This window comes from Apteryx rowi, unplaced genomic scaffold, assembly GCF_003343035.1.
Source record: "Apteryx rowi isolate R43461 unplaced genomic scaffold, aptRow1 scaffold_247, whole genome shotgun sequence".
Taxonomy (NCBI): Eukaryota; Metazoa; Chordata; class Aves; order Apterygiformes; family Apterygidae; genus Apteryx; species Apteryx rowi.
The window spans coordinates 1,119,662-1,140,171 of NW_020448830.1; the positions used below are offsets into that span (position 1 = coordinate 1,119,662).

The window sequence follows — 20,510 nt, forward strand, 5'->3', positions numbered from 1 at the left end:
TGGAGGAATGTTAGTAGAGAAGTTCTGCAGGATTCTGTTCTGGATCCTGAACTGTTAGCATTTCTATAAGCAGCTTAGAAAAGTTGGTAAGTAGCAAGGTGTTAAAGTTTGCTGATGACACAGCTGTTTAAGGTAGTAAAGAAAAGGGCCAACTGAAAAATTGCAAACAACCCTGTAAGACAAAGTTACCATGCAATATAATGGCAGATGAAATTTTGTGTAGGTGCATGAAGTGATTCAGATAGGGTAAAAAGAAACCTAATTTCACATATAAAATCATGGGCTTCCACTAATGAGCAATGTTTTGTAATTACAATAGATGGTTCCATGAAAATGTAACCACAATGCTCATGAGTAGTCAAAGAGGTAAATCAAATAATAAAAATTATTAGGAGACAAATGGAGAACAAAACAGAGAATGTTGTCATGCCACTGTATTAGTCCAATGGTTCACCTCAAAATACTGGGTGCAGTTCTGTTCCCTTCCCTCCCCTTCCATCTCAGAAAGCATATAGTAAAAATGAGTGAGATTCAGAGAAGGACAACAAGAATGATCAAAGACATGAAACCACTTATGGTATAAGGAATGATCAAGAAAGCTAGGACTCTTTGCTCTGGAAAAGACTGAGGAGGATATGATAAAGGCCTGTAGAATCATGCGTGGCATGAAAAGACTGGGTGGAGGTCTCCCTTCCAATAAAAGAACTAGAGATCGTCAAATGAAGCTAGCAAGATCTTGATTCAATAAAATGAAAGCATGTGGTTCTTCATAAGTAATTGAATTTTCAGGTCTTACATCAGTAAGATTTGAATTTTCAGGTCTTGCATCRTTTCCTTTCTAGAAAAATAGAAAACACTACAAAAGCTAGAGAAAGTAATCTGAATGGGTCTGGGGTTATACATCACACTATTTACTTCAGTTGAGCAGTAATTTGTCAGGCCACATAGTGGCACTATTCTTCTATCTATAAACGATACTTACGCAGTTTAAGTCTGACGTACTTATTAATGATTTCTTGTTGCTCAGTTACAGTTTGTCGTCTTTTCCAGAAGACTGTTCCAAGGCCTGCAGCAAACTTAAACACTTCAGTAGGAATGGGGCTAATGCTCTTTAGTCTGCTTAAAAAAAAAACAAACTTCAGTGRCCTTTAAGACTTTCTTGGCCAACATACATTAGCACCCTTCACATTCCCAGCAAAAACAAAGAAGGATTTGAATAAACGTTTCTGAAGACCTCAACAATTATGACGAAAATGTATGATTTAGTAGTTTTCTATAAAAGCAGATATAGTCAAACTAATAACAATGAATAGGGAACTATTGAAGTGAAATCCTTCAGGAGCTTGCTTCAGTCACTTTACTGATTTTACATGAGGTAGTTGTAGGAAATTAAAGTTATAGATAATCCAAAGAAACCTGTTTATAACTCTTATAAGTTACCTTTCTTCTTGAATGCTTATTTTGTAAAAGATAAAAAATGGGCAAGATTCAGAAATATTTAAATGTATATTTGATAAAGTGCACTGAAACAATTAATGCAACCGAATTACCTGTGAAGTGTAGTGAGCATAAAATATTTGTGAATCGGCTTGCCAATAAAATTCTGTTAAAATTAAGTCCTATATCAGGGCAAATTTGGCATTTACCCATTTACCCTAACTCCTTTCCTTTCCTTTCCTTTCCTTTCCTTTCCTTTCCTTTCCTTTCCTTTCCTTTCCTTTCCTTTCCTTTCCTTTCCTTTCCTTTCCTTTCCTTATTCTGTGTACATATATACACAATGCATTTACTATATTATCTGGGGAAGGATTGGGCAACCCTGGACTGGCAACCCTGGAGATCTTGTTTTTTATCTTTAACGTTGACTTATTGTACAGTGCTGTGCAAAGTGCTCTACTTTTCAGTGCCATTGTCTACTGATCTATAAAAGATCAATAATTGTAATTTTTTCATAAAGCATTTTACAGTCTGTAAGTGCAAAGTACTAGGTATATGTAGTGCACCAAAGTTTCTACTTACAGTATGGTCCTGACTTCAAGAGAATATACCTGTATATCTTGCATGTCCATTTTTAATACTGCAGAAGGAAATGGGGATGATTGTAAGCAAATGGCATAAGTAGCGGTGTTTTTGCATTACCACCTACCCACATGTCCTTCTAGAGACATGAAAGGAGAGGTAGGTCATAAAAACCTGTTGTTATACCTTGCCCCCAAGGACTGTTGGAAAGGATAGCTAAGGTTAGGAAGAGAAAATGCTACAAAACTTTGCTATGTTTAAAACGTGTCATACTGTACTGAATCTGAGATGCTGCTTGTTATAGCCAATCCGTTATAACTGGAGCAGTGAATCTCTCTCTCAGTTGGAAGAAGTAGGTAAAGGTTTTTAGTAGAAGATAAAGAGCTCTCACTGGAAATAGATGTAGATAATGGTAGTCTTTCCCCCCCAAAAAATGACAATTGATCATATAATTTTCAGAATAAATACAACATTCAGTTAAAAGACTTCTCTAACTTTCATGTAAAGACAAATGTGCGTGAAAGCTTACCAAACAATTTCTCCCTCTATGTAGGAAGGGAAAGAGAGTATTTGTTGGGTATACATTTCAATGTTTGATCAGTGTTCAGAGGATACACAAGCAAGGCAATTATTTTTTCCTCTTATGATTAAATTACATTTTTTTCTTAATTTTCTCTTGTACATCCAAAGAGAGCTTATTCTTGCATAGTTTTTTTTAAGGGTACATCCCATCCAGTCAGGAAACCTTGCTTTCAGAGATCATGGCCTTACAGCTTAACCAAAATACTTAAGCTGAAATGTTTTTTCATTCATGTAAAAACTGTATAGGAAGAACTCTGTAAGCCATTGCCACTGAAGTACTCTGAAAGTGAGTTGCAGAAAAGAGAAGCTGTTTACTTTGAGGGAGTTGGCAAATGTAGATTTTATATCTAGAGCATGTTATGTGTTTGCTGTGGGTGGGAGGAAGCTGCTTTTTGTAGGTTTTGTTTTAGTGACCATTTCTTGTTAGTCATAATTTCTCTAGTGATAGTCTTACTGACATTTAAGATGTAGATGTCAGAAGTGTGTATTAATATTGAGAAGTCTCAACTACTGTGTGATCTAATATGGTTCCATTGTTTTGAACTGTTGCTTTAAAGTAGTGACAGTTACTTTAATTTTGAGGGGGATGAAGTGAATGCTCTTGGAAATATTGTAGTCTTGTGGAACTGATAAATCATGTAGCAGTGGTTGGGTGATTAATTACAACTTGTAAAGCTTAATATTATTGTGGTGAATATGAGAGAATCTGATCCCATGAGTGAATCTGTCTCATAAACAATTTAGCCGTGTATTTCTTTTTCTGGAGCTGTTTGGTAGCTGTTTAACATGCTGAGAAGTGCACAGAGGAAAGCATACATTTACTGTAAAATAAAACTGTCCAAAATCAGTGCAAGTTTAGGAATAGTTTAAGATTTGAAAGAACTTCGATTTAGCTCCATGATCTGAATTATTCAAGAAAGCTCCTACCTTCTGCTCCTGCTGTTTTCAGTGTGTTACATAACAGATGTATACTTGACATTGAGTTACAATTCTACACCCTACAACAATAGACAACAGACTTCTAATAAATAATTCTTATATAATCATTTAATAAAGCCTACCTTTTGAAAACAGAATATTCTGTCATATTTTCTCTTCCTGTACTAATTCACATGTATCATTGAAAAAGTGGCTTACAGCGTAATTTCTAAAAATAATAATAAAAGCATACTGTGATCAGGCTATATCCATGTTGTATAAACTTAGGGAAAATGTATTCTAATACTATTTCTTTCTAATGGGAATTCTTCTTGCTTGGGAGGACATCTTTCAATTTGCTTTTTCCCAAAAGTAATTTCCTGTCACAGTGCCAAATTATTAAAACTTTGTTTCACAAAAATATAATTTAAAAAATGCATTTTCAGTAGATAGTGGCACATTTTTAGAAGCAGTCATTTATTGAATCAAATTAGAGCATTTATTTATTTTCAACTCCAGCACTAGTAATTTACAGGCATGTTCAGAATGCTCATTTTACAGTACTTTTTTGTCTTGGTACTAACTACTGCAAGTCCATTTGCTCTAATTTGTGTCCCTGACATTAGTGCTTAATGGTAGCTATCCCAACTTTTAGTTAGATATAGAGGTGCTATGTGAATTACCTTTCAGAAACAGTTTAAAGGGAATGGCTAATACTTTGTATTTTTTTTCTTTTCTAATTCACTTAATAAATTGCCAATCATTACAGCAGTAACCTTTTTGACACATAATGTAGATACAAATGTAACCACATCTTGTTTATTTAAAAATATCTAATTAACTATTGTAATTTTTTCTGAGTTTTTGTTAGATAGGAAATTTTGCTAAACTGGATTAAATTTGAGGGAAGAACTATTTGGGGACAGGTGTTTTAATGACTATATATTTCACCCTTGTGTACAGCTCATGTCTGGCAGAGGTTAGATAGGCCATAGGTAAAATGGAATTGTGTTTGTAGAAAAGTCTTTTTAATTACAAAAATAAATCAAACCAGATGGTACAGTTTTTTTCTCTTTTTGTGAATGGGAAAATGTATTTGTTTAGTCCACAATCCTCAAGTATTGGCAAGAAGGATTCGTTTTGTTGTTTTTATTCTTTCTTACTGTGAAATACTAAGGTTTCACTTTAGTCTTCTACATGTCAGTGATCAGTTCTTAAGATTCTCATGATAGTAGATTCTGAATCACAAGTACTGTCAGTTATACTTTCTGATAACTGTTAATCTTTGTGCTCCCTCTCATGTGCAAGGAGGGGGCTTTTTTTGGTGTTAATGTTTCATTAGAATTGTATGTGAAGTGACAGAGAGTTTTATAAGGCTTTACCAGACATATATCTGGTATGAAAATATAAACATAAGCTTACATTTAACAGAGCATATCACTCTATTTTACAAATAGCATACTTAGTGTAGTATTCTGTTGGTGATTTATGTTAGGCCTTGTTTTTTTAAACAGGTTTAAGCACTCAAATATTATCTTATAAGTGAACTATGATCCTTTTATCAAGTACAAGTAGGATTTTGTGCTGTTGATATGCTTGATAGTTGGAGATTTTAAAATGATTTATGATCGTACTTTAAGGAAGATTTAGTGCAAAATGTAAAGGTCATGGTCACATTCTACAGAAATTGGRCCTGCTATTTTCTAAGCAAAGATTGCACTAGCGGAGTTGAAGAAGCATTCTCATGTCATTTATGATCTGGGTGGGAAATGGGCAAGAAAATTGAAATTGATATCAACTGGGAATCCTAGCTTTGCAACAGCCAGGGCTTTGTAACATGTTCATTGGAAATACCAGTAAGTACATCATCCGTCCTTTCTATGTCTGGATATGAGAAAGCTGTTAGTGCCATAAATGGCACAAACCTTGCATGAAATGTTTTATGGCCCATCAGTGAACTGGGCTTCTACTATTAGAGGTGTTTGTGAAACAGGGTGCTTAAAACAGTGATGTGCCATCACATGCAAAAAAAACATACTTGCAGCCTCACAAAATGGTCTCTGCTTAAAATCATTTGTTATACAGATACCAGGACTTGCAAGTTATTCCTGTCTCTTTTTCTTCCACGTCTAATAGAGAAAACTAATTGTGTGTCCTGTGCTGGCAAACTAGACAGTGTTGATACATACAGCAGAATTTGTCCAGATAGGAAGTACAAACTAGTGAAGCTTAAATGTAATTTATTAATCTGAACAGCCCAAAATGGTACACCTCTTAATCAGACCAGTGTGTAATCATTCTGAAATGACCTCTGTAGGTACTTTCATCTTTAATTTAAAACATGGAAGAAGAGCTATATTATATAAATGTTATAAACTCTCAAAAATAGGAGAGGTTTAAATTGAATTCTCTGGCTGCTGGCCGTGTTTCCGTTCCCCCAGCTGAATGAGTGTACTGGTGTGGAAGGATACCTTATATAGCTGACAAAATAAAAATGTGTGTATGGCAGTCTTATAAAAGCTTCAGTAGTTAACCAGAACACTGTTACATCACGAGCCTGAAACACTGAATCTTCAAGATCTATCAGTTCATCTCCATTCCCACTGGTAAAAACCTGATCATGTGAAAGATTCTGTTTCAAGTGAATTTCATTTCAGTTTCCATTCAAAGCTTATCTAATAAAATCACTTTTCCTTCCTGTCACTTGAACTGTCATGTCTGTGTTGAGATTTCTTCTATGGATTCTTACTGTTTAATATGATTTTTTTTTTTTGCCTCCTCTCTAAAGGCAATGCAAAGCTTTTCTATCCAGTCTCCTAGGTGTTTTCATTTCTTCTTATCATCACCTTGTGCACATTTTATCAGCCTCTTGAATAGTCATTCTCTTTTTTTCCCGTATTGTTTTCAAGTCATCTTTCTGTGTCTCATAGGTACACAGTGTTATGAAATATCCCCTCATTATTTGAATCATATTTAAAATGTTCTTCCATAAAACTTAAATCATGTTTCATGAAGCATTCATTATCAAAATATGCATGGTGAAGCAAGTTTTATCTTCTCACAGGTCCTAATACAGAAAAGGATTTAATCCTTCATTTAATATTAAACCAGAGGAACTATATTTGTACTCCTCTGTACTGAGGTTCTAGTGGACAGGTTGAACCCACAATTGTCCTAGCTCCTCACTTGATTTTACTACTGTTCTCCTTGTACCTGTTACCAGTTTTTGCTTTCTGTTGAGCCATTTTACATAATACATTTGGCTTCCCCTGGTCCCTGTTTCTTTTCTTGTTTTTTTCAGAAGTTTGTGCATCTATGGTGCTATAAAAATAATGTACTGCAAAAAGTGTTGAAAAATGCATTTTTTGCAGACTAAAGGAGTTAATATTCATACTAATCAAGCATTCTCAGTAATTTATTATGTGCATCAAAGTTCAAATTAGAGATGGAGGAAATCCCACTGGAGTAGCTGTTAATACTTAGTAAGAATTGCAGCTAGTGTTACTGTATCTGTTAAGTGAATTGTCTATAGTCCCTGGTTTGTGAAAAGTGGTTCTTTTCCTCATTTCCTACAGTTCTGATAGAAAATGTTTTGCCCTTTTAAACCAAAACTACTCATTTGATTTCTTCCTAGGTGAAAGTTACTCAGCTGTCTTGTGGCATAGATATAAGGCAGTTTTCTGAAATAACAAGACTTTGCTGCCGTTTCGGGAGGTGTGAATAAGACTTAAGAGATCTTTATTATCAGAAGAGAATGCAGCACATGAAATTAGTTTGTAGGACAGGAAGATTTCAGAGTTTGTTTATAAGCTAGTTTACATTCTTGTTTGGGAATCTCAACAGTCTACAAAATATTTTCATTGTATTTATTTGCCTGGTTTCACCATCATTTCTTCCCACTTTTACTTGCAGGTTTGTAACCTACTCCAAAGAACATCAAAACAATGTCCTACGTTTTTGTAAACGACTCTTCACAGACAAATGTGCCGCTGCTGCAGGCTTGCATTGATGGAGATTTTAACTATTCTAAAAGACTGTTAGAGAGTGGTTTTGACCCAAATATTCGTGACAGTCGGGGCCGAACTGGCCTTCATCTTGCAGCAGCTAGAGGAAATGTAGACATCTGTCAGCTCTTGCATAAATTTGGTGCTGACCTACTAGCCACTGATTACCAAGGTAACACAGCCCTTCACCTGTGTGGGCATGTGGATACCATCCAGTTCCTTGTTTCTAATGGACTTAAAATTGACATTTGGTAAGTCACTTTCTTTTTTATTTACAGCACAGATTTTATAATATATTAGTGTTCTGTCTCCAGAGCATTGTATATACAAATTGGTTGCTGCTGAAATGCTGTATTTAGCACAGTTCAATTTTTTAAGATATCACTTAATAAAAAGACAAAATAAAAAGGCAGGAGAACAATAAAAGGCCACTCTTGCTGGTCATGTGCAGCAAACAAAGCAAATAAAAATAGCAGCTGCTGGTCTGGGCCACTATATCTAATCCTGCCTCCCTGATGACATTGCTATCCTAGTTTGTCCAGATATCCAGATGTGAGTGGTTAGCACCAAGGAAGAAAATCGCATTGACTAATTTAAAATATTTTTCTTTACCACATTTCTAATGTTTTAATTGTTGTACTGTGTAAGACAAAATACAGTACATGTGTGCATCTGTTTATACCCATACTCCTTTGGTGACAATGATTCCTTTCAGTGTTCTCCTCCTTCCTCGAAGTCTGTGACTCAGTCCTTCTTTTAATTATTGTATATTCTTTCCTTCTGGCTTCTAGCAGTTGTCAGATGTCAGTGCTCAGATGCAAGCTTTCAAGCTGTAAAATAACTAGCTGTTTCAATGCATCAACTACGTTATTTTGTTTGTTGACTTTTCTGCACATTGCCAGCAGGTGAAAAACACCAGTAGTAAGTTCAAAACCTTTGAGTCTTTCATCTGTCCCTTGTTCATGCTTTCAGCTCAGCAAAACTAGTTATTGGCAGACCGTATTCTTTATGGGGTTTTTGTTTGTTTGTTTGTTTGTTTGTTTGTTTTTAACTTACCTTGAACAACTTTTTGGTGAAAATCCCTGGTCTGAAGGCAGCCGGTACTATTCATTATTATTTTAATAGTAGCAGAGGGACCATCTGTATTTTATTTTGTTTTTGCCTGGTGTCCTCACACCCATGTGGAAAAAGGAGCTACGAGGAACCAGCTTGCACAATTACTTCTTAAAACAAACAATCTCAAACATTGCCATAAATTTGCTGTTTGTTTATTGTTATAATACCCAAAGATTCCAATTGGATTAACATGCTAAGAACTTTGATTTTGTTTAGAGAAAAAAATAGAGTTGTGTCATTTTAAAATGAAATATACTGATTTTTTTTTCCTGTAGTCAATTATGCTATGCCTTTAATAGGTAGGAATTGCCTGCTGTCTTACATGGCAGAAAATAGTTCCAAGGACTTCATAAATTCTATGCTGTATGTTATGCTGAGTTGTCTTGTTACAAAATTTCTATTTTAAGAGTTTCTTTTCTTCTCATGCCCTTTTGTCGGGATATTTTAGCAATCACCAAGGTGCAACACCGCTCGTTCTTGCAAAACGAAGAGGTGTAAATAAGGATGTGATTAGACTGCTGGAGTCTTTGGAGGAGCAGGAGGTGAAAGGATTTAATAGAGGAGCTCACTCTAAGCTGGAAACAATGCAAACTGCTGAAAGTGAAAGGTATTTACAAAACAGAAAGAATTAATAGGAGAAATAATGATGTATATGTAAAGTATGTCTTTACTAGTAAATGTTTATTGCTTTCAGATTTTTATGATTCGACTTGTTTGTTCCTCTCAAAACACATATCAAGTGGCCTGGTGCTATCAGGCCAAATCAAAATCAAATATTAGGATTTGGAAAAATTTCTTTAAACAGACCAAATGTAAGGAAAAAAAGAGCTTTTTTTACTGAGATTGTCATTTTGTGATGGAAGCAGTTTTAATAATTACTGACTTTTCCATTACAGTCTCCAAAAAACAGATACTCTACAACTTACCATGTAACCAAAGGAAAAATGGGGCAAAGTGCCAATATCAAAGACTAACCTAACATCCTTTTGATAAGATGGTGGATTGTCTGTACAAAGAATAGATAACAGGCTTTACTCAGTTTCAAATGGATGAAAAGTATTTGATATGGTGTCATACATGAAATTTCTGTTGGTAGTGGTCCTGGAAAAAATGGAAAATAAAATAAGAATTATATAGTGGCTAAAGAGCTATTGATGATTAGAGAATTGATAATTTCAGGAAAATTGCTGACAATTTCCAGGAAAGTATTGGACTGGAAGGAAGTTACTAATGAATTCCTGAAGATCTGATCCTAGCACTGTGCTTATCTAAAGTTCTCATAAATGATATTGGCACAGAAAGAAGTAACATGTTAATAATACTTAGAAGTGAGATATAGGCAACTCAGCGGAAATTTGGGGTGTCATAGACAAAAAAGTGGCTGACTAGGGAGAGGAAAATAGTGGTAATGAATCGTGATTCGATAAGCACAAAATGCAACTTTATCTACTTAAAGCAATATGCCATAAAATGGAAATTTCTCAGTGGAAAATGGTGGTGCARGAGAAAAGGCTTGGTATATTATTCAATTACAGGAGGTAACACTACCATGAAAAAGTCAATGAAATCCTAGAATGTACAAGGTGAGATATTTTCACAACATATGGAAAACTGTTAGTGCCATTGTAAAAAGCAACGGTAACTCCTTGTATGTAATATATTATATAGTGCTGTTTACCCCCATTCAGAGAAGTTGCATTTGTCCTTTAATAAGGGTGGAGAAGGATTACTTGGGTGATCAAGGAACAAAGAATCTCCTTTGTGAAAAGAGGTGAATATAGCTGGTTTTAGCCTGGCAGAGTGAAGGTTGAGAGGTGTGTGCTTGCTGTCTAGAAACACTGTTTTTGAAGAACATAAAATAGATGTTTAGGACAAAAGAGTCTAGCACAAGAGCCAGAGGAAACAGATAAAATTTTTAACTGAAGATTGAGGGTGGTTTTCTACAGTGAGGTTCCAAGAGAGCTTTCTCATACGATTTGGATGAGGCAAGAAACCTTGCAAGTTTCAAAGGAGACTAATCCTCTTCCGGAAACCACTGAATTGCAAGTAAACATGACGAAGTGTGGGACTGAGATTTAATAGCACAAGGCATCCTTTCCAGGACTATTTTTCTAAAATATATATTGCAAACCAGGATATTACATTGTTTGAAGTACTTGTTCTCATACTGAATTTATCCAAACACTGAATATTTTTATATTTTCTAATAACGATGATGAACTATGACGGCTGGACCATTAGATCATGAAAGACAGGAAATCTTGTCACATAATTTTGGTCCAGTTTGTATCAAAATGTACACAGCTTTCACTGTAAATGATAATTAAACTGTCTAGATGAAATTGGTATCTAAAAATTGAAACCARCAATATTACAGAAATCATGCAAAATAAATACTCCCAGTGAGCAGACTGGAAGTTCTTTCTTACACATCAGGTAAACCCCCTAACTCCAACTCATCACAGAGACTGTTTTAAGCCCTGAAATATAAAGTTAGATATTAGTCTCCAAATTACGTTGGTATTAATTATTAGAACTTGTGTATATTATCTTTCTGAATCTTACTAAATCTTACTAAAAATTGCTTGTGACATAGAAATGCATTTAGGCTGTTTTTGTTTTAACGTATGGGACAAAAGCTTAGCCCCGTTTAAACGATGACTTTTGATTTGACAGTGTCCCTTTAAGGAACATAGCTTCCTTTCTGCTATTTGACCTTCATAAATGTTACATTGTTTGGTTTGTCAAGGAAGTTGGCAACTCTCCTTGGGGAGAGGTACAGACCTATGAACAGTGCACTCACTCCCCAGCTAGTTTGTGAACATGTATAAAATGTCTGAAATATATTATTTTTAAAATAACATATAATAGATGCTGACAGCAGCAAAAGCAAGTTTGCTGTTTGTTTTGTAAATAAATAATGTCTTTGTAACAGTTGGCTTTTCAGACCTCCACAGTTTCACTCCTCCCTCTTTGCATTTTTTTTCTGCGTTTTAGAGACACTTGGAGTGTCTTCTGCCCTCTTTATTTATTTTTTTCCCCTCGCTTGTTCTCTTCCATTATGTATGAACCTATGGAAAGATAATGATTGTTCTTTCTGAACATGAACCATGAACTTCACTCTTGAACAACAGTTTTCTGCTTCATACTACATACAGTTGCTGCTGACCTGGGAAAAAAAGGCCAAAACTAGATTCCCAAGTCAAGTTTCTTCCCCCTTGCTTTGCACTTCTCCCAGTAAGGAGTGGCACTGTGCTGTCAGGCAAGACCCTCTCTATTTCAGCACAGATGATCTTTTTTTATCTACATAGCCCAGCATGACCTGTGACTGCCCACAATGCACCCAAATGTGAACTTTCATGCTTTGCTAGAAAGAAGAAAGAAAATTTGTGCTATATGGCACAAACTCTTCTGTAATATGCATTGCTGCATTAGCATTTCTTCATAGTAAGAAAAATGTCTTGAATAACATTGCTTTTAATTTGGTTGTAGTATAAAATGTCAAAAATGTTTTCTGTGTACCCTTTCCTATTTAATGAGCAAGCATGTGATCTTTTCATTTAAATTGTATTGCACTTTTATTTAACCTCTCTGTGGTTATATATTAACTAACTAGTTAGTACTTAATGAGTGAGTAGTACTGTTCTACACCAATAGCTGTCTTCTGTAAAACTTTGTTTTGCTTGGGAAATCATAATAAGCAAGGAAGATGACTAACTCCTGCAGCTATGGGCAAGCTAAAATAGCTTTATAGCAAAGTAAGTATTTAAAAAGCAAAAAAAGGCAAGCTGTTTAGTAAGCAATTTCTGAAATTTTCTGCAGATGACACTGTGATACTTCAGTAAGCTATGGGAATTTAGTCTAATTATTCTTCAGTGGCTGTACTTCCTAAGATGAAAAAATACCAGATGAATGGTGTAACGTTTTTCTGCAAAGTTTTTCCACTGTATAATATTAGAAGAGAGATTCACAAATGAGACTTTTTTCTAATAACAATATTTTGTCAATTTATTATTATTACCAGGAACAATAGCATTTATACAGCTGGTTTTGACCAGGAAATTACTTTTCCCTGAAATGTCTTGTCTTATTACTGCTGTAAGAGATACCTAGAGAATATAGTAACTGAAAGCAATTAGAAGAGAGGAAAAAAATTGTTTTTGCTCTGCTTCTACATCGCTGTGTACATAGTCAGCTTCACCATTTCCTTTCCACGCTTGTCAGAGCCTGATCATGTAAACACTTTTATATGTAATTACACTCAAGTGAGAAGTAGTAGGACTACGCAGGTGACTAAAATTGTACGTAAGTGTTTATGAAATCCAGTGATGAGAAAATTTTCCTACTGTTTGTGATGTTTGTCATACATTAACAGAGAAACAGTTTCATATTATAAAGCAATTGTGAAACCAGCAAAATTGGGAGCCTGATATAAGAAGCCATGCAGTATTTGAAACAACTTAAATTTTTTTCTCAAGACGATTCATTGTCAAGATGACTCTGATGACATTCTAATTTCTTATTTGTCTCTCATTTAAAAGTGAGAGTTCCAGTCCCTAATTTGTAGTCTAGCAGTTTGAGGGCACCTGATGGATTGGTAGTAGAATGTTAAAACATCAGAGCAGTTGCTGAGTGCTGTGTGGCAGAGAACACAGCAATGCTAACTTATCTTCTAGATCAGAAAGTTTCAGAACTTCATTTTTGTCCAAATTTATTGTTTCCTCTGACATTTTTATACTGGAGAAGAGGCCTTGTAACAAAGAAGTGCAGGAGAGTAATGAAGATTACTACATAGTTCAGTATCTAAATTATATTGGTTATAGTTTCTGTTGTATGCAGCAGAGTTTACATTTAAATTATAATTTGCTGTTTGTTTTAGTAACAACAGCTGTGCCCCTTAACGTTTTGGCTTGTGCTCCATTATATTTACGAAGCCTTTCTTAGGAATTGTGAGGACTGACTTTTGAAGGCTTTGAAGTTGCAAGCCTTCAAACTGTACAATCACACAGGTACAAATATCGCTCTCATCACACAAGTTAATAAATATCTTTTCAAGTAACTCAAGTTTAGAGTTGGGAGTCTTTTCTCGATCTTCTTTGACTTGATTTAGCAAAGGAAGTACTATAAATCTCCGAGTGGATTTAGATTTTAATTTAGAATGTTTCAGTTGCTCTTAGTAGGATTACTGTCATACTTAAAGGTGCATTCTTTTGCTCTGATGTATTTTTAATCCTTCATAGTGCGATGGAAAGCCATTCCCTCCTTAATCCAAACCTACAGCAAGGTGAAGGAGTTCTTTCCAGTTTCCGCACGACATGGCAAGAGTTTGTGGAAGACCTGGGCTTCTGGAGGGTGCTGCTCCTGATTATTGTCATTGCTCTTCTGTCTCTTGGAATAGCATACTATGTTAGTGGGGTGCTTCCTTTTGTAGAAAATCAGCCTGAACTGGTGCACTGAAGCAAATGTGAAGAAGTGCACTGTGCTTTTCTGTGTTCTAATCTTATTTTGAGCTTCTTGGAATTATCTTCTTGGTGCAGACAGTGGCAGCTGTATATACTGTTTGCCTTTTAAACTTAATATTAACCCTTTTGAAAGAGGGATTAATTCATTTCAACTAAACCACTAAATTCTAAAGCATTCCTGAGCTACCTCTGACTTATATTGACTTCGAACAAGATGTGTAGATGCGCATCTCTATTGCTAAATTATTAGGATTAAAAAAGGCCTTGCATAATGAATATTAAATTCTTGAACATGAAAAATGTATCCTAATACAAGACCAAATTATTTTATTTTCCTTATGAAAAGAAGTAAATCTATTATAGCATTTTTTTCTGTTTCAGTTGAAAGAAAAATATTATTTTAAAAGTCCTTCTCAAGTTACCAGAATAATAGTATACCCTGATACACATACAGTAATAAGCTGTAACTGCATGGCTCTTTTAATTCCTTGCCATAGTTTCACATCTCTTAGTTTATAAAAGGAATGAGAAATATTTCAAACCTTACTGCATCTTTAATGTATAGATCACTCCTTCATTTATTAGGTTAATGTAGTGTTTCTTCCTCAAATGAATTTGATGTTTGTGTAATATCTGCCTGAAGCAAATTTTGTAAAACAAAGCTGTTTGTAGTGCTTTGGAAGCAAAGTTGTTTCAGCCTTAGGTTTTAAAATACGCCTCTTTGTTGAAATTTTACTAAGCAAACCTTTCTTTGTAAGGGTGGATAAAAAGCAATTTAGATGTTCTGCTCTGTATCTAACAATTCTGTAATGCCTTATCTTTGCGAAATGTTATGTCATGAAGTGTAAGAGTGTTTTTCCTCCACAGGGACCAAACTGAACCATGTGATTGTATCATTTTCGCATTTGTGGAGAGGGCTCAATTGGATAGAATTCCTTTATAGAATTATTTTCCATTTCAGCTGTTTTCAGATGGCACTTACAGGCTTGTGAAGTATTTTCTGAGTATACAGAATACAAGTATTTAAAATGTTAATGTTTAGGAATATTGTATGACATGATATCCTGTCCCATTCTGTACTTCAGTTGTGAAATCTTTGGCTTATTTGTTAGCAATCTAAAGATATGAATCTGTCAAATACTTTTTTTATGAAGTCTACGAAGATATTATGTAATAAGTTGTAGGTTTTCAAAGAAAGCAGATTCTTTCCTTCCATGGTGGTTAGATATCTGACTCCCTTAATTGTCCTTGAAAATCCCAAACAAAATGAATTCTGCAAACCTAATAAATAGTTGTTTTGKTTTTTTTTACTTAATGACTCCTAAACTGTTGCTATATGAAATCAAACATCTGTAAAATTATAAATTACAATAAGTAGTGGTAGAAGTAATTGCCCCTCTCTATTCTGCTACCATGTGTATATTTTTTTCCTGTTTATGGGTTTGAGTGAAGAGGATTGTTGCCTTTGTTTTAAGTGTATGACATGGGTTTTGTTGGCATGGGTTCCATTCTAAATTGCATCTGAATAATTCTTGACCTTATTTCTTTAGTTAGAGGCTAATGAAACAATAGTTTTCTAGCAGCTGCAATGCCATAAAAAGTGAAGACTCTTTAAAAAAAAAAAAAAAAGAGAGAGAGAGAAAAGAGGAAAAAAAGCCTACTTCTCTTCTGGATATTTCTGTTATTATACATCTGTTTATGAATAGAGAAATATAAGCTCATAGTATACCTAAACTACATTTACTTTTCCAGGTAAGTACATTTCTGTTAATAATACTCTGTATCTTAAATAATCAAGTTTTCCTTCAATATGTATTCTCTGCATAATTTGTAATTGTATTCTCAGTATGAGTGAATGCCAAAAATAAATAAATATAGGAAATATATTTTCTTTTTTTCTATTTTTTCTATTTTTTTTCTATTTTTTTCTATTACATTACTTCAGTGGTAATGGTACTTCCCCATTTTAGTGTTTTGGGTTTTTTTTTCTGTTTTGCATTGATAATGAACATTTCAGAGGTGGGGATTTTCCATTCCTGAGAAATGGAAACCACGCTAACAGTCTATATAAGGTTTTAGAACACAGTTACTTTAGATTTGCCTGTTTTATTTTCAGTGTAATTTTTAGTTAGGTGCTTTCTCTCTGTTGTATAAGATATCACATTTTCAACCTGTGATCTAAAAGTCCTTCAAGATACAAGACTGCTGATGAGGGGTTACAAAAGATAATTAAAAAAGCAAACTTGAGTCTTAAATAGCCTTTCCTACTTTGCTATAGAGGGGTATGTACAAACACTTTTGGAACTGTACATTGAAAATGTTTGAAAAATCACGCGTTTGTTCTATATTAATATACATCATTTTTAACCCAAAGAAATCCAAATATTGTCTCAGCTCCACTGTGTAATGACTTTCTTGCTGAAATAAGGACATAGAGAAACATCTGACTAAAAGAGAAGTTTGTTTGTTATTGAAAAAGGACATCTGTGCCTTTCTGTATGTCCATAAATATTAAGAGCTCCCATCTCAAAGGTTGGTTCTTAAGGTTGAATATACCTCCTGTATACTAGAATTCAAGGAATACCTCGTGTCTTTCTTACAGGGACATAAAGAGAATTTTAATCTGCTTTCTCTTGAAGCTGTTGTCATAGGGAGTTTCAGTATTTCAGTTATAGCATAGATCAGCTTGTGTTGTCTGTGTTTCAGTAAGATTTCTTTCTTTATGATTGCAATAGTGTCTAAATACAGTCTAACTCCAGGGACTCCATTTCGCTAGGCACTCTTCAGATCCATGTACAATAGATTCTTGTCTCGAGCTGTTCTCAGACTAATGAGATAAAATGGAAGAGGGAAGTGAGAGAGAAAACACTCCTGGATAGATGGAATGATTTTTCCAGTGTCATAACACAATTTGCTGAACAAGAGAGTGTGAGATAGGCTGGGGTGTGAAATTGAAGCACGTAGGTGACTGCAGTGGCCGTCCCTGTGTTCACATTTATTCCATGGCAAGATCATACCTATCTTATCTCGTAGTAACTTGTTCATGTACCGTATCATTTTTATCTTCAAGGGCTTTGTTTTCATTCATGTTGGTATTCTGCTTTGTAGAAGGGGATGATCAGTTGTGTAACTATCTTGGGTAGGTATTACTTTTGGTCACTGCAGTGTAGTGCATATTTCATTACTAGACATGGTCCGGCACTCTCACCTGTATCACCACGAAAAGCTCCTGTGAGAAAAGGAACATGGTTTCATTTTAAAGTATTGAAACAGAAGATCTAGGTTTGTTTCTGGGTCTGCAGCTACTCTGGAGTTTTTTTGTTTTTTGTTTTTTTCATGAGCCAGCTAATCTCTCTCTGGCTGTTTTTCATCTCTCAAATAAGTAAAAATAATCAACTCACCAGCGTATTGTAGATGAGCCAGCTAGCTAGGTAGCTCTTTTTCTGACCAAAAAGTGTTTGGTCATTAGAGAAATGTGAATTAAGTAATTTATTCAGCAATTCAATGGCATCATTTTAAAGTAGTACTAAAAAGTGTAGAGTATGAGTGAAAACCATCCTGCAAGCTCAAAAAATATGGATAATGTTGCCTCTTGTCATACTTGGAATCTTTCAAAAGTTTAGCATATATTTACAGTTAATATTCATTTTAACATTCACCTTGAAATTAAGCACAGTCAAGCATTGTGACTGCAATTGGATCTGCTTAGGTGCAATTGCCTTATGTTACCTAAAGCTGACTTTTAACAGAACTGCTCTCTTCCTCAGTTGACATAAAAGATAACTTGTTTCTGAAGCCACTTGTTTCTCAGGTTGATCCAGTTTTTGAAGCCAGCTCTTTGTTAAGTTATCCCTTGATTCATATTTGAATTGAATGATTAAAATAAGTCTTACATGATCCAAGAATTCTTATATGAGAATGCTTTGCCTTTCTTCTACGTTCTTTTCTTCTATTTCAAAATCCTTGTAGCTTGGTTACTTGGGATGCACTCTGTGAAATTTCCTAAGTGATCCAGAATGTTACAGAAATTACTGTTGCAAATTCTTACTACATTTCTCATCCCTGATTTTTTTGTACTGGCTTTCTAGAACAAGTCAGATGTCATTACACACTTTCATAACCTGCAGTTCTCTGTAAAATTGTTAAATGCTGAAATACTCTTGAATCATAAATGTCAAATCTGTATTAATATTATGAAATTCATTTCTGATGATGTTAGAAATAACCTTGTACCTCTACTTGCAGGTAATGCATCTGTTATCTTAAGTCTATTTAAGTACTTCAGCTGAATCTGTGTTTCCTGTCATCTTTTGTACTGATCTTATAAATGCTTCAAAGGAGGAGCACTTTTAAAATGCACAGTATTAGGAAACAAATGCAACTAATATGTAGTTCTTCACTATTTAGTGCTGGAAAACTAAATGTTCCCAGGGACAGGCTGCAAGAGAAATAAGAGATGAAAACTAGAAGTCTCAGACAGTGATCTGTTGTATACTGTGATGCTGAACCAGTGCTCTGATGTTGCAGCTGAAGCGGTTTGTGTGCAGAACTTTGAAAAATGTCTGTCTGCTGTAGGTATTTATAGTATGTAAATCCTTAACCACCCAATATCTTCTAATGACTGTGATGAGACAAAACTATTGCTCTTCATTACTGACAAGGGGAACTGGAAATCTGTGATGCCATAAGTAAGAAGTAACAAAATTAGGATTTCTTTTGCAATCCAAGTGTGAAGAAGTGGCTAGCATGGCTTCAAGTAGCACATTATTTAGGCTTGTGATTTTAAGCTACCTTCTCCTGGATAAGGAAAAAAGGAGATGTTTGGAAAAGAATTTGTGGTATGGAATTTGTGTCTGATTTGTGGTATGGTTTGCAGAAAAGAGGAGGGAAACAAATACAATGGCCCAGACAGTGGCATAGAAGGCTGAGCAGTGAGATGCCTTTATGAATTACTGCTTGCAGGCCCATACCAGTGCTTGTAAAAAGTGCAAGGAGTAACCAGTAATAGTCTCCTAACATGAGGAGGATTTCACTGGCTTGTTTTAACGCCATTACATAGGGGTGACCATGCTTTCTTGGGCCCAGCCCTGCAACCTGAGCTGGCCCTTCGTGACTCTCGGCGTCCAGAACGCTACTATTTCAGACCACTGCATGTTTGAATGTGTGCCTACCCCAACAGCTGCTCATGTGGAAGTCTTACTGGTTCCTATTATACAAGAATCCTTGTGCACATGGATTATSAAAAGAAGTTTTTCCAAATGTGAACAGCTCTTTGTAAAACATTAAATATTTCTACTGTATTCAATTATGTTTATCTAAATAAGAGAAGGCAGGGATCCAGAAGAAGGATCAAGTATATGCAAAAATATCTCACTTTCTTTTGCCAAAGGAAAAAGAGCAGATAACATTCTCTTCAGTGCAGAGCAAGAAGAAAATCACAGTTAATTTGTTTTCAACTGCAGAATATGAATTCCTCATTGAGTCAACTTCCTTAGTATAAGTAATTTTTCAGATAACATTATAACCCCCTGGCAGGTAAGTTTTTGAGTGGAAAGGCTGACATACCCTTACAGGAGTGTGAAGTCAATAATGTTTAAAGATTGTATTGGCTTAATGAAGTGTGCATATTAAAGCAAAGCTGGCTAACAGAGATAGTTAATATCTGCTAGGATATAAGAATTGAAATGCTGTGTTCTTTTCCTTGTGTTATTCTTGTCTCATTGCGTATTTAATGTCTGGCATAGGGTTTTTTTTTTTTTTTTTTTATGGATACCTTTTCAGACAAAAAATGAAATATGTAGGCATCCATAGATTTAAGCTGGCAAGTACAGTTTCTGTAGCGGGAATAAAGAATAATGGACTATCCTGCTAAAAACCACAGTGGCGTGTATGTGGGCTGCTCAATCCTGCCAGTTGTATTTCTTATAGAACTAGTGGTTTTCCCATTTATGGTATTGGTTTGAATCCTTGTGTCAGTAGATGGACACCAGTGTTTTAAATAGGGCTTGAACTGAAGACTGTTTTCACAATTATTAATTATAATAGAAGTGAAAGACTTATTCCGTATTTCAAAGTTCAAGGAAATTATTCTTTTATTTATTGTTTACAAGAATTATAGCCTGTGAATGTACACAGATAATGACCATGTGTGTGTCCTTACTCTGTGTACCCCTATGTCAAAAAGACATTTAGAGAATAGCAAGCAAGGCCTCCAGTGAGATCAGTTTGAAATAAAAGCCTAATTTAAGGAATTCTGTTTTTTGTCATTCCTCATCAGATCACTACTTAATCTACTGTCAGCTCTGTTTTTATCATTGCATTGACTTAGTGGCATATTTTCATGGTCTAAGTATAAACTTTTGGGAAATGTAGATCACATCATATAGCTCTCAAAGGCGTGCTTCACCAACTG

The 20,510-nt window shown here is 34.9% G+C and overlaps 1 protein-coding gene across 3 annotated transcripts in view; it reads left to right on the forward strand.

Moving 5' to 3' along the window:
- The window catches only part of ANKRD46 (ankyrin repeat domain 46), a 21,740-nt gene extending 5,756 nt beyond the window's left edge, over positions 1–15,984 (forward strand). For all 3 annotated transcript variants that reach the window (XM_026066747.1, XM_026066748.1, XM_026066750.1), the window contains exons 2-4: positions 7,429–7,771; positions 9,085–9,243; positions 13,877–15,984. In XM_026066747.1, coding sequence (XP_025922532.1) covers positions 7,461–7,771; positions 9,085–9,243; positions 13,877–14,093 — 687 coding nt within the window. In that variant the 5' untranslated portion in view covers positions 7,429–7,460 and the 3' untranslated portion in view covers positions 14,094–15,984. The remainder of the gene's footprint in view (positions 1–7,428; positions 7,772–9,084; positions 9,244–13,876) is intronic.
- The last annotated feature ends 4,526 nt before the right edge of the window (positions 15,985–20,510 follow it).